This window comes from Macrotis lagotis, chromosome 8 (assembly GCF_037893015.1).
Source record: "Macrotis lagotis isolate mMagLag1 chromosome 8, bilby.v1.9.chrom.fasta, whole genome shotgun sequence".
Lineage (NCBI taxonomy): Eukaryota > Metazoa > Chordata > Mammalia > Peramelemorphia > Peramelidae > Macrotis > Macrotis lagotis.
The window spans coordinates 115,886,597-115,912,856 of NC_133665.1; the positions used below are offsets into that span (position 1 = coordinate 115,886,597).

General features: G+C 35.9%; 1 protein-coding gene across 7 annotated transcripts in view; it reads right to left on the reverse strand.

Moving 5' to 3' along the window:
• Nucleotides 1-26,260, reverse strand: part of TNS3 (tensin 3) — a 505,245-nt gene that overhangs the window by 283,017 nt on the left and 195,968 nt on the right. For 6 of the 7 annotated variants that reach the window (XM_074198249.1, XM_074198251.1, XM_074198245.1 and 3 more), the window contains exon 3: nt 7,256-7,293. Coding sequence is in view for 5 of the 7 variants with exons in the window: in XM_074198245.1 (XP_074054346.1) it covers nt 7,256-7,293 (38 nt within the window). In the remaining 2 variants the exon portion in view is untranslated. Of the gene's footprint in view, nt 1-7,255; nt 7,294-7,816; nt 8,194-26,260 lie in introns of those variants that run through there. The other variant, XM_074198248.1, reaches the window with a different exon arrangement.

The window sequence follows — 26,260 nt, forward strand, 5'->3', positions numbered from 1 at the left end:
AGCAAAAGAAGGGATCCTTCTCATGAAGCACACAAACTAAAACAAGAGTATGGCCACTTAAATCAGTATCTCTCTTTTTGTCTTCCTCTTCCTCTCTTCCAGAATGGAAGAAGGAGCAGAAAGAATTGTGTAATAGAATGTCATTCAGTACTCACAGTATTACAGAGGGAAAGACAAAAGCTTTGTATCAAAAGGAATAAATTCTGTGGGAGGGGGGGGGAGGGAAGTAAGATTAGGGGAAAAATTGTAAAACTCAAAAAAAAATAAAATATTTTCAAAAAAATAAAATATTTTAAGTACAAAAAAGGAATAAATTAACCTGCTGTTAAAATAGTTCTCAAGGTAAAGATGTGAATCATATAAAAAAATAATTATATATAGAAGTAGTTCCAAAGGCAAATAAATACAATGCTTCTTTGCCTTACAACTGAAGTGGGGAATCACAAGTGCTGCATTTAACTTAAATCAACTTGGGAAAACTGTCTTCAGTCACACTTCCTTTGTTCACTACTGCCTCATTCTCACCAATAGCTTCTAAAACAGATTCAAATGATAAATACAATGCATATCTTAATATAAATGCATATCTGAAATAGATTTCTCATACCCATAATAAGAAAACTTGATGTTGCTTAAAGGAGCTAGGCTAATAATTCTTGTTGGGATGATGATGATGAAGATGATGATGATAAATATTCCAGGCACTATGCTAAGTGTTTTGATCATCAAAACAACCTAAGAGATTGGTATTATTATTATTATCTTCATTTTACAGATAAGGAAACTAAAAGTGCAAAAGGTGAAGTGACTTGTCCAGGGTCAAATGTCAAGAAAGTATCTGAGGCTAGATTTGAATGCATACCTTCCTGACTCCCAGCCCAATATGCTATTCTCCATACCACTTCACACTGCCCCTAGGCTACTTTTGCTCAAGTCCCATTCCTTCACAAATCCTTTCTTGTGTCAGGGTGCTACTCCAAAGCAGTATACTCAAAAAACTAGACTTGTTTAGACAGGTTTATAAGGGTAATGGTCTATGTAGATAAGATGTTTATTCCTATTATCTACAAATTCTGCATTTGAAAAATAGAGATGGGAATGAAACACATTCAAAGGAATGAGGGAAAGCTTCTTAGAATCACAAAAAGTCCTCTTTGGCTGGAACAAATATGCTGTTTTTGTTGATGTGGTAGTGTCATTACACTCATGTTTGACTATTCCTTGGGCCATTTGGAGTTTTTTTGGGCAAAGATACTGGAGGGGTTGCCATTTCCTTTTCCAGTGCATCTTACAAATGAGGAAGCTGAAGGAAACAGGCTTAAATGACTTGTCCAGGGCCACACAGCTGGTAAGTGTCTGAGGTTGAATCTGAACTAAAAAGGAGAGCCTTAAACATGAGGTTAGGCAATTAATATCTAATCCAAAAAAAAAGCAATAGCCAATAAATTTTCAAGGGGCTTTAGGAGGGGAAGGAGAAAGACTGACACAATCATTCCTATAGATTATGAGGGAATTTGGGCAGTCATATATTCCTGATTTAAGGTAGTCATCTCTTAGGTTAAACTCACTTATTCTACTTACTCTAAATGAACTGATTTTGATGTCTAAATTGATTTCTCACTGACTGTGGAAAATGTTCATAATCCCAAACCACTTGACTCAAAAGTCTTTTATAATATGATTAGCTCAAGTCAGGGGTTAAAGTGGCTTTAAAGTCCATATCGTAGGGTCAACAAGAAGGTTCTTTTTTTATTTGCACAATTATCTAAGCCATTATTTCCCAAAAACATTGCAGGAAATCAAAGTGTTCTAAAGGAGACTTAAAATTACAGACTGTTCCTTTCACATCTGGTGTTTAAGAGCAACCAATAGAACTACACTTCCCTTTTGTCTATTCATCAAAATCTGCCCTGATATGAGATGTTTGTGAATATTTTTGTTATTCTTCGTTCCGTTTTTCCTTTTTCCTTTTGCTGATGAATAAACTTGAGTGATTTCCAAGGGCAAAAGAAATTGAGTCATCATGCTTAAGGAGTATAGAACACGACCAGAGTCAGGTGTTACAAAGTTCATTTTCATCCTGATTTTTCTAGCAATTTCCTACCCAATGCAGGATGTTATTTAATTTCCTATGATTGACTAGAAACCTGAGATTAAAATACTGACTTACTTCTCGAGGACACTGGAATATATTAACTGGTAATGAATCCAGAACAGTACCTTCCTTGGGCATAAGGAGACAAATAGATAAGTGGAAAGAATAAGTGAATAGATAAATGAATAAAGGATAAATTTATTAGAGTTTATAACTTCTGTGTTCTGAGTAGTAGTGATTTTGTCTGGGTCCCACAGTGTGCATTAGCTCAGATTCAGGAACAACAAAGAGGTCTTAAATGTAATAGCCATTCAGAGTGGGTGAATTATCTAGGCACAAAGAAATAAGACTGGGGCAGCTGGGTAGAACAATGGTTATAGCACTGACCCTGGAGTCAGGAGGACCTGAAGTCAAATCCAGTCTCAGACACTTAATAATTGCCTGTGTATGACCTTGGTCAAGTCACTTAACCCCACTCTTGCAAAAAAAGAGAAGACCTAATTTTTCTGCCATAATATGTGATTCTTCCCTTTCCTAGTAAATGAATTCTTTACTTCTATCTCCTTCTCTACCTGATTAAAATCCAGCAATACAGATTCTGCCACCTCTCACACAGCCTTCACTTCAACAAGCTAGTATGACAACCACTTAAATTTATCTATATAGTGAGCCCTGAATGATTACAGGGGAAAAAGCATTGAACTGGACAGACCTTAATTTAAATCCAGGTTCCCACTGGCTAGCACCTCAAGGCTCCTTTCTCCCCCATTTATCTATCTAATTGAATATATAAAACTACCCTGCCCCCCCATCCTGTACCCTTACTTACAGTACCTACTAGAGGTTCAAATTTGACAATTAATGTAATGCAGTTCATAGAATTAATGATTTTGAATTGATAAAGACCTCAAAAACTATCTATCTGGTGCAATTTCCTCATTTTAAAAATGAAAATTCTGAGGCAAGTCATATGACCTGCCCAAGGTCAAAGAGATAAACATAAGAATCAGGATTTGAATCTGACCAGAGCTAGTATTCTTTCCACTATACCAAACCACTACTCTATTTTTAAAAAAAAAAAGGCAATTATTTTTTTTTTAAACCTCATGTGATTTCATCAATGGGTTCATGGGTTCCTGGTGAGGAACTTCATCTACCAGAAAAGCAACTTCATTACACCTTAAATTCTCAGAGTTGCCTGAGGCACTTAGAGATTAAGTGACTTGCCCAGGGTCACAAAGTCAGTATGTAGCAGAGATAAGTAAACCCATTTTGTGGACCCCATGGTTAACTCTAAGGACTTTGTCTCTTTATCAGCATTTTTTTTTTGCTATATTAATAATGTTATCAACTAAAAATAAAATATAAATCCCTATTTGTTCTACATAAACACTAAGAAAAGATGAATTCCAGTATAGGAACAGAAGCTGTTTCTACTGCTTATCTCAGGATCAACTGATAGAAATATAACTGAGACAGTCAATAACCATTCTATTGTATTCTATATTAAACTAGCTACTTTATTATTCTCAGAATCATTCCATCCAGATAAGGGAAGCTGTTCATTAAGTACAATGGACAGGGATTTTTTTTTCCCTCACTGATTTAATGTAAGAAAAAGGTTTCAGGTTTTTTTTTTCCTTTCTGAATAAAAACTGTTACAAAGCAGGAGATAAATGGCATTGATTTCCAGGAGTTTCTTGTCACTTCCGTATTTCAATGAAATCACAGGCCTAATCCAAAAAAGTAAATATTCTTTGAAACAAAGCATTATATGACCTGTCAGTTATAATTATTACTGTTCATTACCTGAGCCCCTTTTAATTACCCTCTGCACCCCTCAGGTCCTTATCTATAAAAAGGTAGTGACCCAAAACTGAACAAATAAACAATCAAAAAAAAAAAATACATGCTGAAGATCTCCATAGAGATTTGGAACCCATTAGTGCCCCAGGTGTCCATGATCTCCTTAGTTAACTTGCACCTAAAGAGTAAGCAATTTCTTTCAAGATTTATATAGCTGAATTTTGCAATCTGAGAAGCCTAGGCATTTGTGGTAGACCAGAGAAGAACTGGCAAAGTGTAATGGCTTTGGCATTTACTGTTACTAAATGACCTTCTTCTAGTGTCTTAATTTTATATATTGAATTCCACAGATGTCTTATTCACAAAAAATAAGAGTTTTAATATAATACCACATAACTCCCCAAAGTGCCAAGTTAAAAAAAAAAAGATTCTTCAATGAGAGAGTTTTAGCCTTAATAAGAATGATTTATCAGTCTCCCAAATAAGGCTTTTATCATTTACCTCTCTGTGTCCAAGGATGTTTGTCAGCCTACATAATCCATTTCTGATTTTCTTTCTCTGTCCACTTTTTAATGTCCCTTATCCTCTGACTTTTTCCTCATAGCTTACAAACTTGTCTAAATGAACCCCTATCCTTTTAAAATAAGCCTTCATTTGATCTTCTATTTCCTCAAGTTAAAGTCCTCTCTCTTTCTAGGACTATTAAACTACCTTTCACATTAAAAATCAAAAAAGGTAATTCTATATTCATCACAATACAACTCAACTCCTGGTAAACTCAATAACAATCTCGTAACTCAATTAAAACTGCTTTCACCAAGATTACTAATGATCTCTTAATTGTCAAATCCAGCAGTCCTGATCCTTCTTAATCTCCCTGGAGCATTTGATATTGGTGACCACCCCTTCCTACAAGATTTCTGTGAAATTACTCTTTCTCCTAATTCTTCTCTACTTTCTGTCTTGTCACTCAATCCTCAAAGCTTTATCTGCCCTGGGCCCTCTTTTCTTCACTATCTTTTAATAATCTTTTTAGCTACTGTGACTGTGTTTTCAACTCTTACTTCAATACAAATCACTTACAGACCTTGCCCATCTCCTAAAATATAACTCTTTGTCACTCTCTATTGGATATCTCCACTTGAATGCCTTTTAGACAACTCAAACTTCAATCTGTACAAAACAAAACTAATTATTTTTGCACGCACACACACACACACAGAGTTCCTCTCTTCCTAACTTTCTTATTTCTATTGAAGAACCCACCATCCTTCCAGTCACACCTGAATTTACCACTTGCAAGTCATACTCTTCACTTCCCTTTTCCTTATCCCTTATAGTTAATCAGTTGCCAAGTCTTGTGTGTGTATAAATATATATGTATTTATTATATATATTTATATATGTATATAATTCATCTCTCTTATTTATATAGCTGTCATCACAGTTCAGGACCTCATTACCTCTTACCTTGATTACTGGAGCAGTCAACTAATTCAGCTTAATGATTGCAATTTCTCCTAGATCCCATCCATTCTTCACATGGTCACCAATCAATAATTTGAAAAGCATAGATCTGATTATGTCACACTCTTACCCTCTTACCCAAAACACTGCAGTGGCAAGTCACTATTGACACTAGGAAAAAATGTAAATATTCCTTTGGCTAGGTAGCCTTTCATTATCTGGATCTAAACTTACTGAATTTCACTCTCCTTCATGAACTTTATATTCTAACTCATTTACACTACTGGATATTTTCAATCATACCATTCTGTCCCTGGTCTCTCTGCCTTTACAATAGGAATCCCCCATGCATAGAATATACTTCATCCTCACCTCTGTCCTGAAGAATTCCTTGCTAACTTTCAGGGTTCAACTCGTGAGCCACCTCAGACAAAGGACTGATACTGATGCTTTCCAGTTAACACAACCCTCCGCTTCCCAGCATTTAGTTGGCCCTTAACTGTATATGTTCTATGTTCATGCTGTTGTCCATCATCATGAAGCCCTACCTCTAATAGAAAATAGGTTATCTTAAGACAGGTATCACTTATGTTTTAACTTTATATACTCAGTGTCTAGTATAGTGCCCATCAAATCACAGACAGTTAATAAATATTTATTGCATGAATGAATCAAGAAAAATTATTTTCTAATAATGGCTTAATTCAGTGAGTGATTCAAATGCCAGCACTTCATCCCTCTTTGTATATGAAAATCATCTACTTTCTTGGTATTAAAAAATACTGATTTGTTTTCTCATCCCTTCCCTTAACAGAAAATGTGTTTTCAATGCATATGAGAACTCATTTAGCCTTTCTATAGAATGAGTTATAAACTGACAGCAGAAGCCAATACTGGAAGAAAGCATTATTATGAAAAGTCAAGCAATGGGGCAGCTAGGTGGCACAGTGGATAAAGCACTGGCCCTGGATTCAGGAGTACCTGGGTAACCAGTCTCAGACACTTGATCATTCCCTAGCTGTGTGGCCTTGGGCAAGCCACTTAACCCCATTGCCTTGCAAAAAAAACAACATCAACAACAACAAAAAGTCAAGCAACATTCAAATCCTGGAAGACAATTGTAGGAGTACAGAGGTAATCAGCTCAGGGCATTCTATAAAATATCTTGTAAACTTTAAGGTGATATATAAACGTAATTGGCTACTACTATTTCTGCTGATACCATCATCACCACCACCATTACTGTCCAATAGATCTTGTCCAAAGTCTGAATTTAAAATGTTCATATTCTGTGGAAGTTATATAGCTCAGTAGTTTATTATAAGTAAATAAAAGAGATGATGAAATAAATAGGCTATATAATACGATGCAAAGTAAAGTGAGAAAGAGAAGAATAAATTATACAATAAACTACAGTACTATAAAGACAAATATCTTCAAAATAGTTAAGAACTTTGATCAATATGATAATTAATCATGATTCCAGAAGACTGATAATGACCATCTCCTGAGAGGTGATAGACTTGAGAAGCAGAAGGAGACACATTTTTATGAATAAAACCAAAATAATGTAGTTAGGTTTTGTGAAGTATGTGTATTTTGTTAAAAGGATTTTGTTCTTTTTTTTATTCAAAAAAAATTTGGAGGAAGATGAGAGGTAGAAAAAAACAAATGCTTAAGTAAAATATAAATTAAAAATTATTGTGTATACAAACATATATATATATACACTATATATAATTCACATTATATATATATAGAAAATATTATCCTAACAGTAGTTATTTTTCCAAAGAAGCATTCTTTTAAAATAAGTTTGGTTTTATACATGTCATTCAACAAAATCTAATTTAACCAACCACTGAAACAGAGAAATGAATTACTTACCTTTCCTTCACATTTCTTGTGGCAGGAATACTTGCACACTAGGAAAAAAAAAAACATATACAATTGCTGAGTTGTTTGGCTAGTAATGCTTATTTTATCCAACACGTCCTCTGAATCCTTGAAAAAGTTCCTATTATAGGACAGTTAGGCACTTTGGAGGGCAGAGCCGGAACTTTCCTTGATAACTTGGGAGATTATTCATTTATGATGTAATCCAAAATTGCAAAATAAAGTTGGTGGGCAGCAAGAATGATGGCATACCAAGTTAAAATTTGATAGCAGTTACCAGCTGCTAAACTGAGTAAGGTTATGATGACTCAGGTAAAAGTTGTTTTTTTTTTCCCCTGGAACTAGGCTACAAAGTGCTCCTTATTTGAGCAGTCAAATCCAAGCATGCAAGGAAAGATTCAATTGTCCTGAAGCAGTAACAAACATTAGGATGTGTTCACGCATTTCAGGACACTCATCCACAGAGGAAGAAATCTTTCAAAGTACCAGGAGAAAAGCAGCACAACTCCATGCCCTTAGCTCCAATGAAAGACGCGCATTTCGTTTACTTACTTCTTCCATTTCCGGACAACATAAGAATCAACTGTCAAAATAAATACATGTCTAAATTCCTACAGGCAAAACCTTCAACTTGGGCCAATTGTCTAAACTGAACAGGTCATGTGTTGCCTTGAAGGTCCTAACAATGCCGATTTAAAGCTGGAACCAATGCAGATTTCACAGGACTTCTCCCCAGGAGGATGCAGCTGTGCCATAATAAGGAACTAAAAAGCATTCTCTCTCAGCCACAATAGGATCTTCATAATCACTCTCTGACCACTAGTTGCTTTTTTTTTTTCCTCTATAGGAAACAACTGGGCATTCAAAGACTTCGGGACTGAAGGATGACAGAAAGAATTTTACCATCTCCTACACATACAAGATCAATCAACATAACCCAGTCAGGTCCTTCAAGTTTTCTTTGCATCCTGAATTTTAAACTGACTTTCCTAATTTCCTCCATACTTAGGATCTCATGTGCTTTCTCATTTTCAATAGGATTATTCATGTTGACCATAGAATAACATTGACCAGAAAAAAATATTTATTTTTCATCTAGTGAGTGCACACTCCAGAAATAACCATGTTAAATGGTTAACCGATCAAAAGAATCATGCTGTGAAATGGTGAGGGATTGGGGGGGGGGGTAAGTGTCTCTATACCACACAGATCATCCATCTATATGATTTGGAACCTATTTTGAATAAGAACTATACCTGATATGTAGAGAAGGAAGGTTAAAATCTGCAATGAATTATTTATCTATTTGGTCAATGATATTCATTGTGTATGAGTGAACTCCGGAATTCTTCCTGGACCCCTAGGCCACTCTGATTCATGTGCTGAAGCATAAAGACTAGCCAACCATAAAATTATTTTAGCTTCTATTATGCCTGATCCTGAAATTTGCCACAGAACTGGAAGAGCTGCCATTAGGCAGGAAATCAATCTACCCTGGCTTTAGTATACACCGGCAGTATGTAGCCTTAAAAGAGAAGTTTATTTGTTTAAATGGATCCCCCAAGAGGTAGCTAAACACAAGAAAAGTCACAAAAATAAGACATGTGCCAAAAGTCTGGGAACACAGAGACTGTTCTATCTCTTTTATTTGGTCCAATGAGTGAACATAAGACTCTTAAAATCTAAGGCATGAAATCATACTTCATTCAGCAAGGATTGTAGAACTGTCTCACAGGCTGACCTCAGAGTAACAAATCATTCTGATTATAAGATATAAATGCACCAACTTGAAATTCCCAAAGGCTCCAACTCAAAGGAATGCATACAGGATCCAGATGTACCAGCACCACTTACTTAGACAAAAGTCTTGAGAAGCAAGGCAATCTACTAGTAAAGGTCTTTAAACAGAGTCTAACAGCAGATGGAACCTCCCTGTCCCAGATTTTTCATATATTCTTCCAGATGTCATACGTAAACTCCAAGAGTGCAAACTAAAAGAGTTCATTTATTTCCTACAATGAGTTTCTCAACACCTACTTTCATCAATACTTGAAAATGAACTGTGTCTTAAACTACACAGTCTCTCTCAAAGTATTCTCTTAATGGTGAATTAAGTGTAACCTTGAGTTCTGACCATTTGTGTGAGTCATGGACCCCTTTGGCAGTCTGGAGAACTCTATGCACTCCCTGGAGTAATGTTTTTAAATGACTGAAATTCATGATGTTATAAAGGATATCAATTATACTGAAATAGTTATCTAACTGAATTGCAAAAATATTCAACAATGTAAAAAACAAACAATTTTAAATGGAAAAAGAATTCTGATCAATGTAAATAATCAACTGTGATTAGCTCAAATAAGAATGAGAAACATTTTTGTACATAGCCCATATGACAATTTGCTTGCTTATCTTTACCTATTTATTAAAAGAAGTATGTTTTTTCTCACCATCACTATGGAATGGAGTTGAAAGAGATAAAAAATAAATGCTTGATTTGAAAAAATCATTTTAAAATATAAGTTTTTGCTGATATTTTGATAAAAATACAAATATATATATAAGTATACACATATGTATAAGTATAATAAATATATATATGTATATATACATATATATATATATTTAAAGTTCACAGACCCAAGGTTAAGGATTTCTGCTTTAAGGTAATAAAGAAATTAATTTGTAAAATTAAGCTACACCCCCCCCCAAAAAAAAGTCCTCTAGGGATGAGATCAGAGATTGTTCAGGTAATGGGGTCAAAACAAGGTTCCCATTGTCCTCTAAAATAGAAAGTCTCTTCCGCTTAATTCTCTGATGAAAATCAACATGTATAATATTAACCTAACCAGTACTGGATGCAACACTGACTACATCCTGTAATGCTGCTACTGTTGCAATTTTAATGCATTTCAATGACATGTTTATAGCTAGAAAACAAAAGAATTATTTAGAGAAGAAAATCACAATTTCCAGAGCACTTCAGCTAGGAAAATGTCTTACTTTTGCTTAATTTAATGTACTAAGAATTCTGTGCATATTGAACTAAAGATTAGCATAAGATATGTTGCACCCCTCCTCCTGCCAAGCTCATTAACCCCACATCTATCTCCATTATTTCTCCATTAAGTCCCAAGGGTGCATTCATCAGACATATTTTTCTATAGACACTAAATCCTTTCAACAACTAGCTTCCAAAAAGAATCTATGCTTTACTGTCTCTTCTCAAATCACCTAGTTACTGGCTAAATTCTTGCAATCTGACTTCCAATACTGCCATTCTCTTGAAGCTGTTTCCTCAGAAGGTCAGTGACCTGTTAATTGCCAAATCCAATAGCCTCCTCTCAATTCTTGTCCTCCTTGACCTCTATGCAGTATCCATCCCTGTAGACACCCCATCCTGGAAGCTCCTTCACTTCCATGACATGATACTTTCCTCATTCTCTTTCTACTACCATCAAAACTCCTACTGACAGTTTCTGCTATTCATTCTTCTGCTTTCCTTGCTCATCCTTTGTCTCACCCATCACAAGCAGTATTCATTCCCCAAATGTCAAAGATAGCAGTGGGGCAGGTATAAGAGGGATTAGACTGGATTTTTGAAAACAGACATATATAGTCCAAGGTCAAGGGCCAAACTGACCTTCTTGTTGTTCTTTATAGTTTTTGCAAGGCAAACGGGGTTAAGTGGCTTGCCCAAGACCACACAGCTAGGTAGTTATTAAGTGTCTGAGGCTGGATTTGAACCCAGGTACTCCTGACTCCAGGGGAGGTGCTCTATCCACTGTGCCACCTAGCCGCCCCCCAATTCTATTTTTTATGTGTTGCCTTCCCTTACTTGAACATAAAGATTCTTGAAACCAGAGTCCGTGTTTCTATTTGTATTTGTATCATTCACACTTATCCAGGCATAATAAATGCTTATAGACTTGGTTTGTTTTAACAGTTTTGAGCTGCCTATCTTCCATACCTATAATGCCTTCCTATCTCTCTCTTCCCTGTCTCAGAATCCTTCCCCAATTTGGCAGTTAGCTCTTTGAATGAAAGTACTGTTCTCATTTTTGTCTTTGTATTTATAACATCTAGCACCTAAGAATATTGTGACTGCTAAGAAAATTGGAAATTGTGATTTTCTTCTCTAAATAATCCTTTTGTTTTCTAGGTTATAAACATGATGTGGAAATACATTAAAATGGCAACAGCAGCAGCATTACCGGATGTAGTCAGTGTTGCTTCCAGTCCTGCTTAGGTTAATATTATACATGTTGATTTTCAATAGATAATTAAGCGGAAGAGGCTTAGATGCTATTAAGTAAGCATTAATAAAAACTTTTTGACTGATAAAGCATGAGGCTGATGTTCATAACATTTTGGGCTTGGAAGGACCTGGCAAAGTTTGGGCTCTGAAGGTAAAACCTCAATGAAACCACAGTCACATTTATGTCATGAAAAAAAACCTGAGAAATTGCTAAGTGAGGTGTTGCTGCACATCCCTTTAATCATCCCAGCTTCCTTGTCACCCACCTCCCTGGGATGAGCAGTTGGGGTGTATTTGGGTTATATAATGTAGAATGGCATCAGCAGAATCACAATTCAAAAAATACAAACAAATGCATTCTTGAGCAAAAGGAGGCCAAAAGAAAACAGTAGAGAAGAAAGTACAGAAAGAGAGACTAAGACAAGGAATGGAAAATTTGATAGAGATAGACAGGATTACACAATAATTTGAATAGCATTTATCTAACACTTTAAGATTTGCAAGGACTTTACCTAAACTAGCTCCTCCAAACCTCACAGTCCTATGAGGTAGGTACCACTATTAACCCCATTTTTACAGATAAGGAAACTCAATTTAATAGAGGTCAGGGAAAGAAAGAGGGAGGAGAATAAGCATCTACTAAATACCAGAAAATATACTAAGCATTTTACAATTATTATCTTATCTGATCCTTTCAACAGTCCTAAAAGGCAGGTAATCTTATTATTCATTTAATAAGAGAGGCAGATGGAGGTTAAGTGACTTGTCAAAGGCCACACAGCTAGTAAGAATCTAAGTCTAGATTTGAATTGAGATATTCTTGATTCCAGTTTCAGTGTTTTATTCACTACACCACCTAGTTGACTCTAAGGTTAAAGGAGTCAGTGAAAGGAGTGACTGAGCCAGAATTCTAAATCAAGACTTCTGGATTCTAAATCCAACAATATAGACCCTATGCTATGTGGCTGCCTGCAGCACATGGTGAAGGAGTTGTTTAGCCCTTTCCCTTCTTGTAAGTACCCTTGCTGGTGTGCTGTTCTCCAAGAATAATATTAAGTTTTGTGGATCTTTAAAACTATTGACTGTAGCAGAGGAGACAAGTTTGGTTCTCTGGAAAGGTCTCATGGCTCCTTCACCAAAGTTTGCTTTTTTTTCCACTTTCTCCCTCAAAAATACCTCCTCTACTCTCATGACTTTATCTTTCAATTCCAGGCTGTCAGGTGCCATATTAAATCTCTAGTCTGAACCTCTCACCTAAATACCAGTTTTATGTTATCAATTAGCCCCTTGATATTTCTATCTTCACTTGTCTTCCTCTCTTAAAATCCCTACTTAACATACCTCAAGCCCAGCTATTGATGGTCCCATCATTCACTCCGACCAGAAATCTCTAGTCTTTCACTCATCCCTATCCCTTATTTTGGATAGCCAATCAATCATGGAATCCTTTCATCCTCCTTTGAACTTGCTCTGGTTCTCTGATCCATATTGACTTCTGTCTTCTCTGAAGATATAAGGAACTGTCACAGTAGGTATATAAAGATATATTAGCAAACAAAGAAATAGGAACATTTGGGATAAGTATGAAGTCATGTACTAAGTTACTGAGCACAACATGTATCTAAAAGTATATTAATTACCTCTATAAAGTGTTATAAGTTTAAGACTAGAGGAGGGTGGTATAGAAGGGATACTGATGTATCTTGTGTCTTCCTCTAATGAAGCAATTCATCATAGGATTTCCTGAGACACCAAGAAATGATAAAGTTACCCAGCTCATGGTTTCACAGTCAGGATGTGTCAGAGTCAACATCTGAATTATGCCCTCCTGACTCCAAAGACTCTACCCTCTAACCATTACAACTATACTCTCTCTTATGATTTAGTTAAAATCCTTAAAAAAATTAATTGAGTAGGAACTCAATAGAATATAATAGAGCAAATTAAGAGATGCTTAGCTATTATCCATAGATTTTTTTATAAAATAATACCTGATGATTATTATATATCCAGTGTTCTATTATATATTTAATATTCCAGTCCACTCAGAGAACTCCCAATAATTTACTAAACACAATATAGATCCTGTGAAGGACACCCTCTTTCCAACCTTATAAATGTCAGAAAGTTAGGTAGTACAGTGGATAGAATACTAGACCTGGAATTAGGAAGATCTGAGTTAAAATAATGCTTCTGATACTAGCTGTGTGACTCTGGGCAAGTCACTTTAACTCCTTGCCTTAGTTTCCTCATTTACAAAATGAGCTGGAGAAGGAAATGGCAAAACATACAGTATCTTTGTCAAGAAAAACCCCAAATGGGACCAACAACAAATGTGGGAAAGCAAACTCTAACAATGAATTAGATATTAAAAGAGGAAAGGGGAGAGAATTGTGATGAATAATTAAATACTCTCATTTAGGAGAGTGACTTAGGATCTGGGCATTTTACTAACAAACAGGCACAGCTGCTTCATGACTGATTCTTTCTTGGTCCTCAGATTCCATTTTTCTGTCTATGGTTTTTCAATGACAGTTGTTATGGGTTTTCTGGGACTGACCCTCTTTGACATAGTCCAGCTGATTTAATCAATGTCACGCTCATCCAGCCTCCTTTCAGTACTTTCACTTGATAGTCGAGGGTCTGAACAGTATACATCAGTTCCCTTGTCAAGTTGGGCTATTTCCAAAATCATGCTTAAGAATTCTGGTACCCACCCTAGCAGCAACAAGGTCTCCCTGTCAAATTCTGAAACATGGAAGATCTTCCTATGTCATTTCTAAATCACTACTGTGCAAAATATCTTCCTTAAAGCTCAGAGTCTAGGCAGTGGATCTGCAATGCTGTTCAGACCAACAGTGTTTACTCAAAAAATAGTTGATCTTGTCTACTTCAAAAATATTTTCCTATTATTAGGATAATAAAATCCTAAACTTACTAGTTTCCAAAAAGACTTGCTTAAAACATAGTAGGAGATGCCTAAGTTTTTCCCTCTCTACTTCCTAATGGGCCTATCCCATTCTTCCCTTTCCCCTCAAAATAATTCACTGACTTGTTTTTCCCCACAAAGAATTTAATCTATCTTTTTTTTTAATTGCCCTTAACTCTCAGCCCGACTCCTAAAGTTCCTTCTGTTTCACATTTTCTTTACTGGACTTCTATGAATTTAAGTGAAAAAAAATGAAATGTTTAATTTCATTAATCTCTAACAAATTTGGCATTTCCTCACTTTGAGATTTAAAAAAAGCAACAATATTCTGAAAAGGATTTACAGCCTTCATCAGATTGCCAAAGGGATCCATGACACAAAAGAGGTTTTAAAATACTCCTCTAATATATCCACTTTTCCTTTCTTAAAAAGTCATGCATGTCCAAACTTTTTGCTTTCCAAGAAAGTTGGGGAAGGGAATGGTTGGTTGCATCTACTTCCCCCAAATTAATCTCTTCACTCAAATATTTCCATGTCTTTCTTTGCTTCACCTTGTTTTTTCCAGGCTTCATCACTGAAAAAAAAACACAGGAAGGAAAAGGGTTCACATCACTCCTTATATATGGAGCAAGATGCATTGTGCAAACCACCAGTGTTTTGCACTATCTTGTCTAAAATCTAATAATTTCTGTTTGCCTATAAAAGTCATTTATTAGTTAAAATAGTGTCATATTAAACTTCCTAAAAAGTTCAGTAACATTCAGTGAGGAAACAACTACTTTGTAAGGTGAAATGATCTTAAGGGTTTATAACCTAGATGCCAACAATGACAAGATTAATGAATAAATCAACAAGTCTTTATGAAGTCTCTGACAATATGAAACCTGAAAGAGAAACTACCATTACTAAGCACAATTGTATAACAGAAACTAATTTTTCCCATTCCCATTTATTACTGATTGTCATTAGATGTATAACTAACATTTAAAGGATATAAATGTACATATGGCAGTACAGTATACTAGCAGCCTTGAAAGTATATATTTAAACCAATCTTACCTACCAAATAAGATGGAAAATTAGTTATCAAGAATCTAAAAAAAAAAAAAAAAGAATCCTAAGAGGCTGTACAATACCTGAATGGGAGCTAGTACCTATCCCAAGGTCCACAGTGGAGCAGTCACTGTGGACAAAGTGAAAACTATTCCAGGTAGAGAGGCATTCCTATAGACTAGGGAGGTGAGAGAGGACCTGTTAATCCCTGATTTCTGACCCTTAATATAGAAAATCATTAAGAAATGTTTTACTAAACTCCAGAAACAATTAAAGGAAGCAGCAATCTCAATTTCTAAATACCTCAAAAATCTCCAACTTTAATGATACCAAATCTTTTTTGTACTTAATTCCAATTTAAAAGTATGCATGTGTGTGTGTGTATGTGTATATACATACATACATACATACATATATATATATATATATATATATATATATATATATATATAATTAAGTAAATACAGATGAGTTATTCTAGGTATATATGCTATGACATTGGACAATGTACCCAATGTACAATAGCTCACAATCAACTAACACTTTTTATTTTTGATCTTGGCAATGATAGAATCCCAAAATATATTTGATATATTTCCCACTATATATTTGATCTTCTATTTAATGAATATGAAATTTCAATTTTAACTTCCTTGGTCTAACATTTTGGAACAACTTTGTATAGCAATTACATATGAAGTTGGTTGGTCAATTCCCTTTCCAAAGTGACTATCACTGGAAATAATTTCAGAGGAACTAAAGAAAAGTAGCTGGCAGGCATACTGAAGAAAAGATGCTAATATGTGGGAAAGACTTTCAAAGGAATAGAGGCTAAATTTCCTCAAACCATAATAAATAGGCATATTTAATGCCTTCCACCAGTTACTATAAATAATCTAAGAAAGATCTCAAGTGAAATATGGAGGTTCCAAATTAGCGAACTAAATATCATAATAACTAGACACTTTTGACAATATTAATTTGCCATCATATACTTTAGATTGACATTAGATTGGTTCAATAGACAAAACATCAATAGTGGGAAGATCTGGCTTCCAGTAATGCTTTCTGATACAGAGAATTTACTGTGTAACTATTATCAGAGGCAATTATCTAAGTTAATAAACTACAGAAGAGGACATGAAGGGATCAAGTCTTAGGAGCTCTCTGATAAAACTCATAAACTAAGGACTCTAACTAAACTTTCGAGAGACAGAACCCACAAAGGGACCCAGTGAGGCAGTTCTCCTACTCAAGGTAACCTGGAAAAGAGCAGAAAGGCTCTGTTCCCCTGGTCGGAGGGGCAGCCTGCCAGGGGGTGGCCCACCAGAGCCAAAGAACTTCAGCCTCCTGGAGGCAGCCCCAGGGAGCTGGGAGCCACGGCTCACAGCAGCGGGGGAGTCTCTAGAGCTGCACCCCGAGGAGCACCAGGCACGAAGTGGGGGAACAGCGGGGGACCCCTGCCAGAGCGAGCACCTGGAGCACACAGCCAGCAGCTTGGTCTTTCAGCAGCCTAGACCTGGAAATAGAAGCAGGCGGAGCCCTTAAGCAGGAGCCTCCAGGGCATGAGCCCATTGAGATGAGGGAGGGGAGTGAAGAGAGAGAGAGACTGCAGAGCTCTGTCCTCTGCCCCTGGAACAGGACTCTGGGGCTCTGACCACCTTCAGATCCTGATCGCAGTCTAGGCTCCCCCATTGAACAGCAGGGCCCCTCCCAACTCAGCCCCATGGAAGAAGGGGGCACATATGGTCATTTATAGACCAGGAGGAAGGACAGAGCCTCACACACTGAGACCCTTGTGGGAGTGCCCCAAAAGCTCAGGAAGCACCCCAAAAACCAGGCTTAGGCTGGGAAAATGAACAAGCAAAGAAACAAGAGGAAGACTATTGAGAAATATTTTGCAAATGAGCCCAAGAAGGATCAAAATACTCAGTCTGAAGATGAGGAAGCACAAGCTCCTGCATCTAAAGACTCCAAGAAAAACAGAAATTGGGCTCAGGCTATGATAGAGCTCAAAAAAGACTGAAAATCAAATGAGAGAGTTGGAAGAAAAACTGGGAAAAGAAAGGAGAGAGATGAAGGAAAAACATGAAAATGAAGTCAGGAGCTTAGTCAAGGAAATCCAAAAAAATGCTGAAGAAAATAGCATGCTAAAACCAGCTTAGGTCAAATGGATAAAACAGTTCAAAAAGTTATTGAGGAGAAGAAGGCTTTAAAAAACAAAATTGGCCAGATGGAAAAAGAGAGAAGAAAACTCTCTGAGGAGAACAAATCCTTCAGACAAAGAATAGAATTCAGGGAGATTGATGAATTTACCAGAAATCAGGAATCAATACTTCAAAACCAAAAAAAATGAAAAATTAGAAGAAAATGTGAAACATCTCATTGAAACAACAACTGATATGGAAAACAGATTTAGGAAAGATAATTTGAAAATTATTGGAATACCTGAAAGTCATGATCAGGAAAAGAGCCTTGACATCATTTTCAAAGAATTACTACAGGAAAATTGCCCTGATATTCTAGAAACAGAGGGCAAAATAGAAATGGAGAGAATCCACCAATCCCCCCGAGAAAGAGATCCCAAAAAACCAACCAGCAGGAATATTATAGCCAAATTCCAGAACTCCCAAGTCAAAGAGAAAATATTACAAGCAGCCAGAAGGACACAGATCAAATATCGTGGAGCTGCAGTCAGGATCACACAGGACTTAGCAGCAGCTACATTGGAAACTCGTAGGGCTTGGAATACAATATACCGGAAGGCAAAAGAGCTTAGAATGCAGCCAAGAATGAACTACCCAGCAAGGCTGAATGTCCTCTTCCAGGGAAAAAGATGGACTTTCAATGAACCAGGGGAATTTCAAAGGTTTCTTTTGAAATGGCCAGGGCTGAACAGAAGGTTTGATGTTCAGATACAGGACTCAGGTGAAGCATAGATTGGAGGAGAGGGGGAAAATATGAGGGACTTAATGAGGATGAACTGCATGTGTAGAAAAATGATACTGATAATATTCATATGAACCATCTCATTTAATAGAGCAGTTAGCAAGAGCTTTTATAGTTGAAGCACAGGAGAAAGCTGAATTCGAAGAGAAAATATGGTGTAAAAATGAAGTCAATAAGAAAAAAAGGGAAATGGAATGGGAGAAAGAAAAAGGAGAGGGGGAATAGTCCAAGATTTTACATAATAAGATTTTTTTTTATTACAATGAGCTATTGCAATGATATGGAAGGGGGGAGGCAAGGGGGAATGAGGGAACCTTTGCTCTCATCAGAGATGGCTAGGGGAGGAAACAGCAAATATACTCAATGGGGTATAGACATCTGGAGTAAGAAGGAGCAGGGAGAAGGGGGAAGGGGTGGGGATGTGAATAAAGGAGGAGAGGATGGACCATGGTGGGAGAGTGGTCAAATATAACACATTTCCTTTTTTACTTCTCGCAAGAGGCTGGGATTGGAAGGCCAGCCCAGGACCATAGGGCCAGGTGAATTCTGGGCCTAAGGGGTGGTATGGAGGCTCAGGGCTTCTTGGCCCCAGGACCAGGGATCTGTCTGCTGAGCCACTCAGCAACCCTACAGCAGAGTCAGAGTGAAAGGAGAGAGAAAATATAGTACATGGTAGTGGAGAAATAAGAAAAGAGGGAGTTGCGATCAGCAATGGCAACTTTGGAAAAATATGGAAGTAACTTTTGTGATGGACTTATAAAGAATGTGATCCACTCACGACAGAGTTGATGGTGTTGGAACAAAGGCTGCAGTACATTTTTTGTTATTATTATTTGGGGGAGTATGCAGGGCAAGTGGGGCTGGGTGGCCTGCCTGGGGCCACATAGCAGGGTGATCTTTGGGTGTCTGGGGCCGGATTTGGACCCAGGTGCTCCTGGCTCAAGGGCCAATGCTCTGTCTGCCACCCAGCCACCCCTACTATTATTACTATTTTATTTTATTTGGGGTCTTTTTTTCCCCTTCTTTTTGGTTTTTGCAGGGCAGTGGGGATCGGGTGGCTTACATGTTACATGGCTGGGTGATTATTGGGTTTACAAGGCTGGATATGGACTTGGGTGCTTGTGGCTCCAGGGCTGGTGCTTCGTCCATTGCGCCACCTGGCCATACCTACAATTATTACTATTTTTTTTTAATTTTAATTTTTTTTCTCTCCCCTTTACTTTTTCGCCCAAGCAAGTCTATCTATATTCATGGGGGAAGGGGTATTTTGTTTACTTGTAAACAAGTATATTTTATTAATGTAAAAAAAAAAATTTGTACAAAATAAGAATAAAAAATAAATTTAAAAAAAAATAAAATAAACTCCAGAAGAACTACACCTCCACAAACCAAGGCTTTGACTAAAACAAAATATCTCTATCACTAGATGCTAAAAAAATTACATCTACAGATAATTTTGTGACAGTCCCAGTTTCTCATATCCAAATGGAGCAAATTTGAAAAAACAAATAGGTGTGTGAAATATATGACAGCAGGCCTTTAGAAAACAAAACAAAATTACATAGGGGATAAAAAGAAAATTCCCAATGTGTGATCTGTTGTTTAAGTTTACAAATAATTCTTGAAAATGAAACAGAATATAATTAAATATTTAAATAAAAAGGAAAAGCAAAGAGTAACCAAAGAGTTCTATTCCTTTGATAAATGGTTAAAAAAAAACTCAGGTAAAACAGAGAAGGAAAACTGCGTGATATCTGATGTGCAATGTAAAAAAAAAGAGAGACCCTTAATGAGTGAATCAATGAAAGAATGATACATCATTTATTAAGTACTCCCTATATACTATATTAATGGCCACTTAAGAAGCCAGTTAGAAAGTGTGGTTCCATATCAGATTCAATCAACTATGAGTGGAAAAACTGGAAGTAGAGAGAACATTGATTAAGTTATTACCATGGTCCTAGCAAGAGTTGATTTAAAGCCAGATTTGGATATTAATCAATAATGTGAGTGAAGAGAAGGAAATGGAGATTAAAAAATGTTTCAGGAATAAAATCCTCAGGATGTTGCAAGGGATTGGATATATTTCAAGGGTAGAAGAAGGGAGAGTCAAGGATGATACTGATATCATGTAGGTGGATGACCAGGAAAATAATGATGACTGTAAAGAGATAAAGAAGTTAGGTCATCTATTCATTAAACCTTCACTGATCTGATAGCTGTGAGCTGAAGTGCTTCTATCCTATTTCAAATATTCCTAGAGCTCCTGGTTTTCTCTCTCTTTTACAACTTCATTCTCTACTTCATTATATGTGTTTACATTCACAAAGAAAAAGAAAACACTATTCCTTCAAGGTTTGAACTACTTCAACAGCACCTAGTATCATACCTTAATATGGCATTGCTTAATATTTTTAATCTGGAGTTAATGGATTTACTGAGGACTGACATCAAGTGAACATTGTAGAGAAATCTAGATGTTTACCAGAAGTATTTACATCCTGGAAGATATTTATAACAAAAAAAAAAAATGTGGTCCTGAATATATTTGACTCTAAAACAGATTGATCATAGCCTAAGAAAGAAAGACCACAGATAGACTACATAAATTGCAGGCACATTAGTATTCCATAGATACTAAAATAATAGCAAGAATCATGGGAAAATACTGATAAGAAATGTACAATATGGAACAGGTATGGGAGACTATATAAAGGAATTTATCTACCACCATTGGTAAACTGAATCCTCATAGTAATGACTCAAAGTATGAATCCTCATAATCATAGTCTCAAAGTGTACTTGAAAAATAAATCAGACTTTTGAATACATATTCATATAATAAAAGTTGTATAGCTTTAATAAAAAGCAAGTATACATGAATAGTATTTTCTGGCTTTGTAAACCTGACACAACATATTGACTGAAATATAGTACCTACTTAATAGCTTGTTTAATTGAATTTAATTGAATCAATTTCAACTATAAAGACTTATGGCTCCAAGGTTATAAACAAAAAAAAACTATAAAACTATAAAATGGTCAATTATAACTCTCATTCCCCCACTATCAAACATGAGAAAAAGAGAATAAATTTCTTATTTCTTTTATTCACAGTTTTGCCAAGAAAAGCAAATCAAATAAGTTGCCTTTCAAAACGAGACAAGTTTATTTAGCTCATATATAATATATATATATAATATATAGCTTTAAAAGTTGCTATCTTCTTGTATTATCTTACATTTATATAGTTCTTTTTATCCTAAATTATGTCAAAGTCTTTTTTTAATCAACCCTATATTTATTTCATAAGCCTATCATGCTCTAGAGCTATCTTGTAGCAACAAGAATGTAATGTGCTGTTTCATTTCTGCAATCTCTGACAAGCCCCCCCACCCTTAAATTACTGAGCCTCAGCTTACCAAGAATCTAAGCCAGAAAGTTCACAATGGCAGTAATTTTGCTGTTAACAAACTAAAACAATGTATGCCATTACTAAATTGTGAACAGGAACACCATAAGGAAGAGAAACAGGTTCTCTTCCATATTATAGAGACTGCTAAGTGACAAATCCAGATTGAAAAATTGCATCAATCCAACAAGAAACCTAAGCTAGCTTCTATAAAGCTAATGAGGACAGGCACGTCCAAGAAAGCTATTAGTTCTCACAGCTAAATAGACTTTATAAGGCTAGTCAACACTCCTCTAAAATCACCTAAGACATACTTAAGCCCAACAAATTGGAATTTTCACAAAGAAACTTAATACTTCCCTATAAATGGGGGTGTGTGTCAGAGTAGTTGAATAAAAAGAACACTGAATTTGGAGTTAGAGGATTTGGGTCAAGCATAATCTATACAGGTTTAAACACAGAAAATTGTAACTTTTCTTAAAATTCTCTTCCAATAACTTACTGTGGGCAGAACAAAAGCTCTAGGGGTCTTTCCACCAAACTAGAAATGATTCAGGTTCATGCTAACTCAATGACTGAATGCCAATTGTCTGAGGACCAACAAAGGTAAGCTCCAGAAGACTTGGTGGTCTTGAAGACCCCCAGCTAGTCTTCAAGGTGATGATACTTTCAGCTGAAACAAGCCTTATAGGGAAGCTAAGTGGCACAGTTAATAAAGCACTGGTCCTTGCATCAGGAAGACTTGAGTTCAAATACAGCCTCAGAAACTTACTAGCTGTGTGATGCTGGGCAAGTCATTTATCCTATTGCCTCCAAATAAAAATCTACAAAAACTCTAAGGAGTTGATGACTGGAATACCAGGGAAATCACAAACTGATAAATTATCAAAGAGTTAAATATTTATAAGGACTATATGCAGTAACTTGTCAGCTCACCTGGAAATGAGTTAATAGAACCTAACCATGGGCAACAGACTAGTTTAAGACTTTACTGACATTCAAGTTAACTGTTGATTGGGGGTAGAGAACAAAAAAATAAATTTATTAAGGTCAGAGTAGTGGAATAAAAAGAGTGCTGATTTAGTTCTGCTATTTACTACTTGAGTTACCTTCAATAACCTACTTCATCTTTATTGGTCTATTTTGTCATCCATAAAATGAAAAAGATAGAATGCAAGATCTCTAAGGTCCCTTCCAATTCCATTTCTAATGATCTGTGAATCCATGAGTTTGGTTTTTAAATAATTATTAAATAGTTCTATTGATGATGAATTATTTGGTCAGTTAGGTGGCTGATAAAATATAGGACTTAGAATCAGGAAATCCTTAGTTCAAGTCTTGCCTTACTCTTACCAGTTGAGGGATTCTGAGCTAATCATTTAAGCTCTTCTTGTCTCAGTTTCCTCATCTGTAAAATGAGGGTAATATAATATAATAGCCCTTTTCTCACAGGGCTGTTGTAAGCATCAAATAAGTTAACATAGATAAAAATTCTTTGTAAACCTAAAGGCATTATAAGAATGTTGGCTATTATTTTAAATTTCATGAAAACAGGAAATGGTATATTGCAGTAGGAAAAAAAATGCAGCTTTGGTCATGGGACCTAGGATGGAATCCTGGCTCTGCTATTTACTACTTATATAACTTGGACACACCATTTAACCTTTTGTAAGCCTCAGTTTACCCAACTGTAAAATAAACAATTTTGACCTAGGTGACTGCTAAGGTTTCTTCCAAATATCAATCTCGACAGTTTATGAAACATATGACTTTCAAATTGATTTCACTGTTAAACTCACTATGTATTAACTCAATAGAGAGGTAGGCATATGTATGTGTTGTATGTATGTGTGTGCATGTATACACATATGCGTGTGCATACATGTTGATGTGTTTAAGTTAGAATATAATTTGGGGCAAAGCTCAACAAAACCCATAAGGGATATTTGTGTAATTAAAGTCTAAGAGCCAGTAATCTAAATTATACAACGTAGGTACCAATTCCATTTCCTCACTGTATTGAAGAAACATCAGAAAAAAAGAAAAGAAAGGTCAATGATTTATTATTTTTAAAAAATACCTTCCATTTACATAAGTGCCTTCCTTTGTAGAAAGACTACAAATATAAAGGGAATATTTTTACTCTTTTCTAACTACTAGCCTAAAGAGTGCCTACATGAAAAAAAAATGGCAAAAATTAACATCATCAAAGAACATTCAGTTAAAGATTTGGTTGGAGATTTGCACTAAGACTCAATGTGTCCCTGTTTTATCAAAGACACTTCAGCAGCCTAATCAGGTCCCTAATAAGTTGGTGACATGAGATAATAAGGCAGCCTCTCAAAAATATAGTTCCCAAACAACATTGAAATGTTTATCATCAAACAGGGTTATTATCTGTGAGTTCTGTTTTTTCCAAGTATCATAATTTCATGAGAATTAAAAAACACACTTTTTATTTTACTAATTGTCTCTTTAAGCTTATATGACATATTACTAGAAATTAATTTAATTTTTTTCTTCTCCACAGATACTCACATACACAAAATCCACTACTACTCACTTATTTCTGTGCCACTGGATAAATACTACCATTCCCACTAAAAACAATCTGAAAGAGTACATCAGGACAGATATGAAGTATATTGTCATCCTGAAAAAATGGCCAACAAAATCAACCATCATTCATCTTTTAATGTAGTGAGAAGAAACTCTAGATTACACATTTAGAAAAGTAAAAGTTGCTTCAATATAACTTTTATATTATCCAGAATTTTTTATTAAATTTTTAATTCATATAATTGGGGTCATACTTAAATTTTCTTGATCTCCTACATCCTCAAAGTTCCCTAGATCTACTTCAACATTCATTCACCCCCTTGGAGACAACTTCTCTAAATAATGCCTTCTGATAGCAGGCTTTTCCATACAATATCTTCTCATATCTTATTCATATAAAATGGACCTGCACTTATTTTTATGTTGCTTTGTAACTTTCTCCACTTGGAATTTCTTTTTTCTACTTCTGATCTTCCAAAGTGCTCCTCTGAAGAACCAATCCAAATCAGATCCTGTGCTCCATCATGCCTCTCCAACAACAATGGTACAGCAACAAGACACACTTATTCCCTGAACTAGAAAATAGAACATCTAGAAAAGCAGAGGGCATTTTCTTCCCTATAAGAATTTAAAGTGCTCTAATTGGTGTGCAACCCATGAATAAAAGTGGTGTTAGAAGGCAAAGTTGGGAATACACCATTTGAACTGGAATTTGTTGGGATAGTTATCTTAAAGGAGATACCTATGATTTAAAAAATGGAAGTTTTGAGTCTAACTTAGAATAACTTCAATTTCTCCTCCTCTTAGAGTGATGTCATTAATTAGCAGCAAAGTATGGTTATTTTAATGCAAACACTTTTTTAAAATTTCAAACTTATCGTCTGAAAAAAATAGCACAACTTGGTGCGTGGAGCATAACCTCAGAGTTCAATGAGCCTTTATTTTTTTCCCCTTGGCTAAATTGAAGACCACGTTACAGAGTTCCAGCCAGATGACTATCTACAATAATGGAGCCCCAAATGCTAATAGCCCAGACAACTTAGAACTCCCAGGAGAATATCCAGAAATTTTCTGACAGTCCAATGTGGAGAGTGGGAAGGGCTGTAAACCAAGTCAAAGAAACCAAAGGTATGTGTGGCAGCCTGGAAATCCAACAGGGGTAGCAGCTTTCAATGGAAAACCAGACAGTACACAAAAGAGATGGAAAAAGAGAATACTACTTGGCAGAAACTTTGAATACGAAAAACACTAGACAAAAACCTGGAACTGAACCTCTTTTAATTGGCTAATTGTCAACAGAACCAGAAATCATTCACTGAGAACTACATTGGTCAGTTTTAATTGGGCTATCATTAACACTTCTCAATAGCTTTGCAAAAAACAGCATCAAGTTGCTGAGCCATGGTCTTGGCAATATTTTCAATATGTGTAGCCAAGACTACTTACTCCTCTTTACAACATAATACACATAATTTACCAGGTCTGTGCCCATAGGAAGAGATGTGATGGCATGGCTCTATTGGTCAAAGAATCTTGGGGAGCTCTGGGAAGTTCATACAGGAAAACAATGTAGTCCTGAAGAAGGCATCCAAGACAGTGGGAAGAACCAGGGGAAAACAGCCCAGAGGGGGTAAAAAAAAAGACTTTGGAGGAATATAACAATAACTCTGTCCTAGTGAGGAGGGATTAGATTGGTTCTGCAAGATTCCAAACCACAGGACTAAAATCAGGAGGCAGAAATTCATAGGATCATAAATCATAGATTCAGAGTTAGAAGGTACCTTCGAGATCACCTCATTTTATAGATGAGGAAACTAGATTCAGAAAGGTTAAATG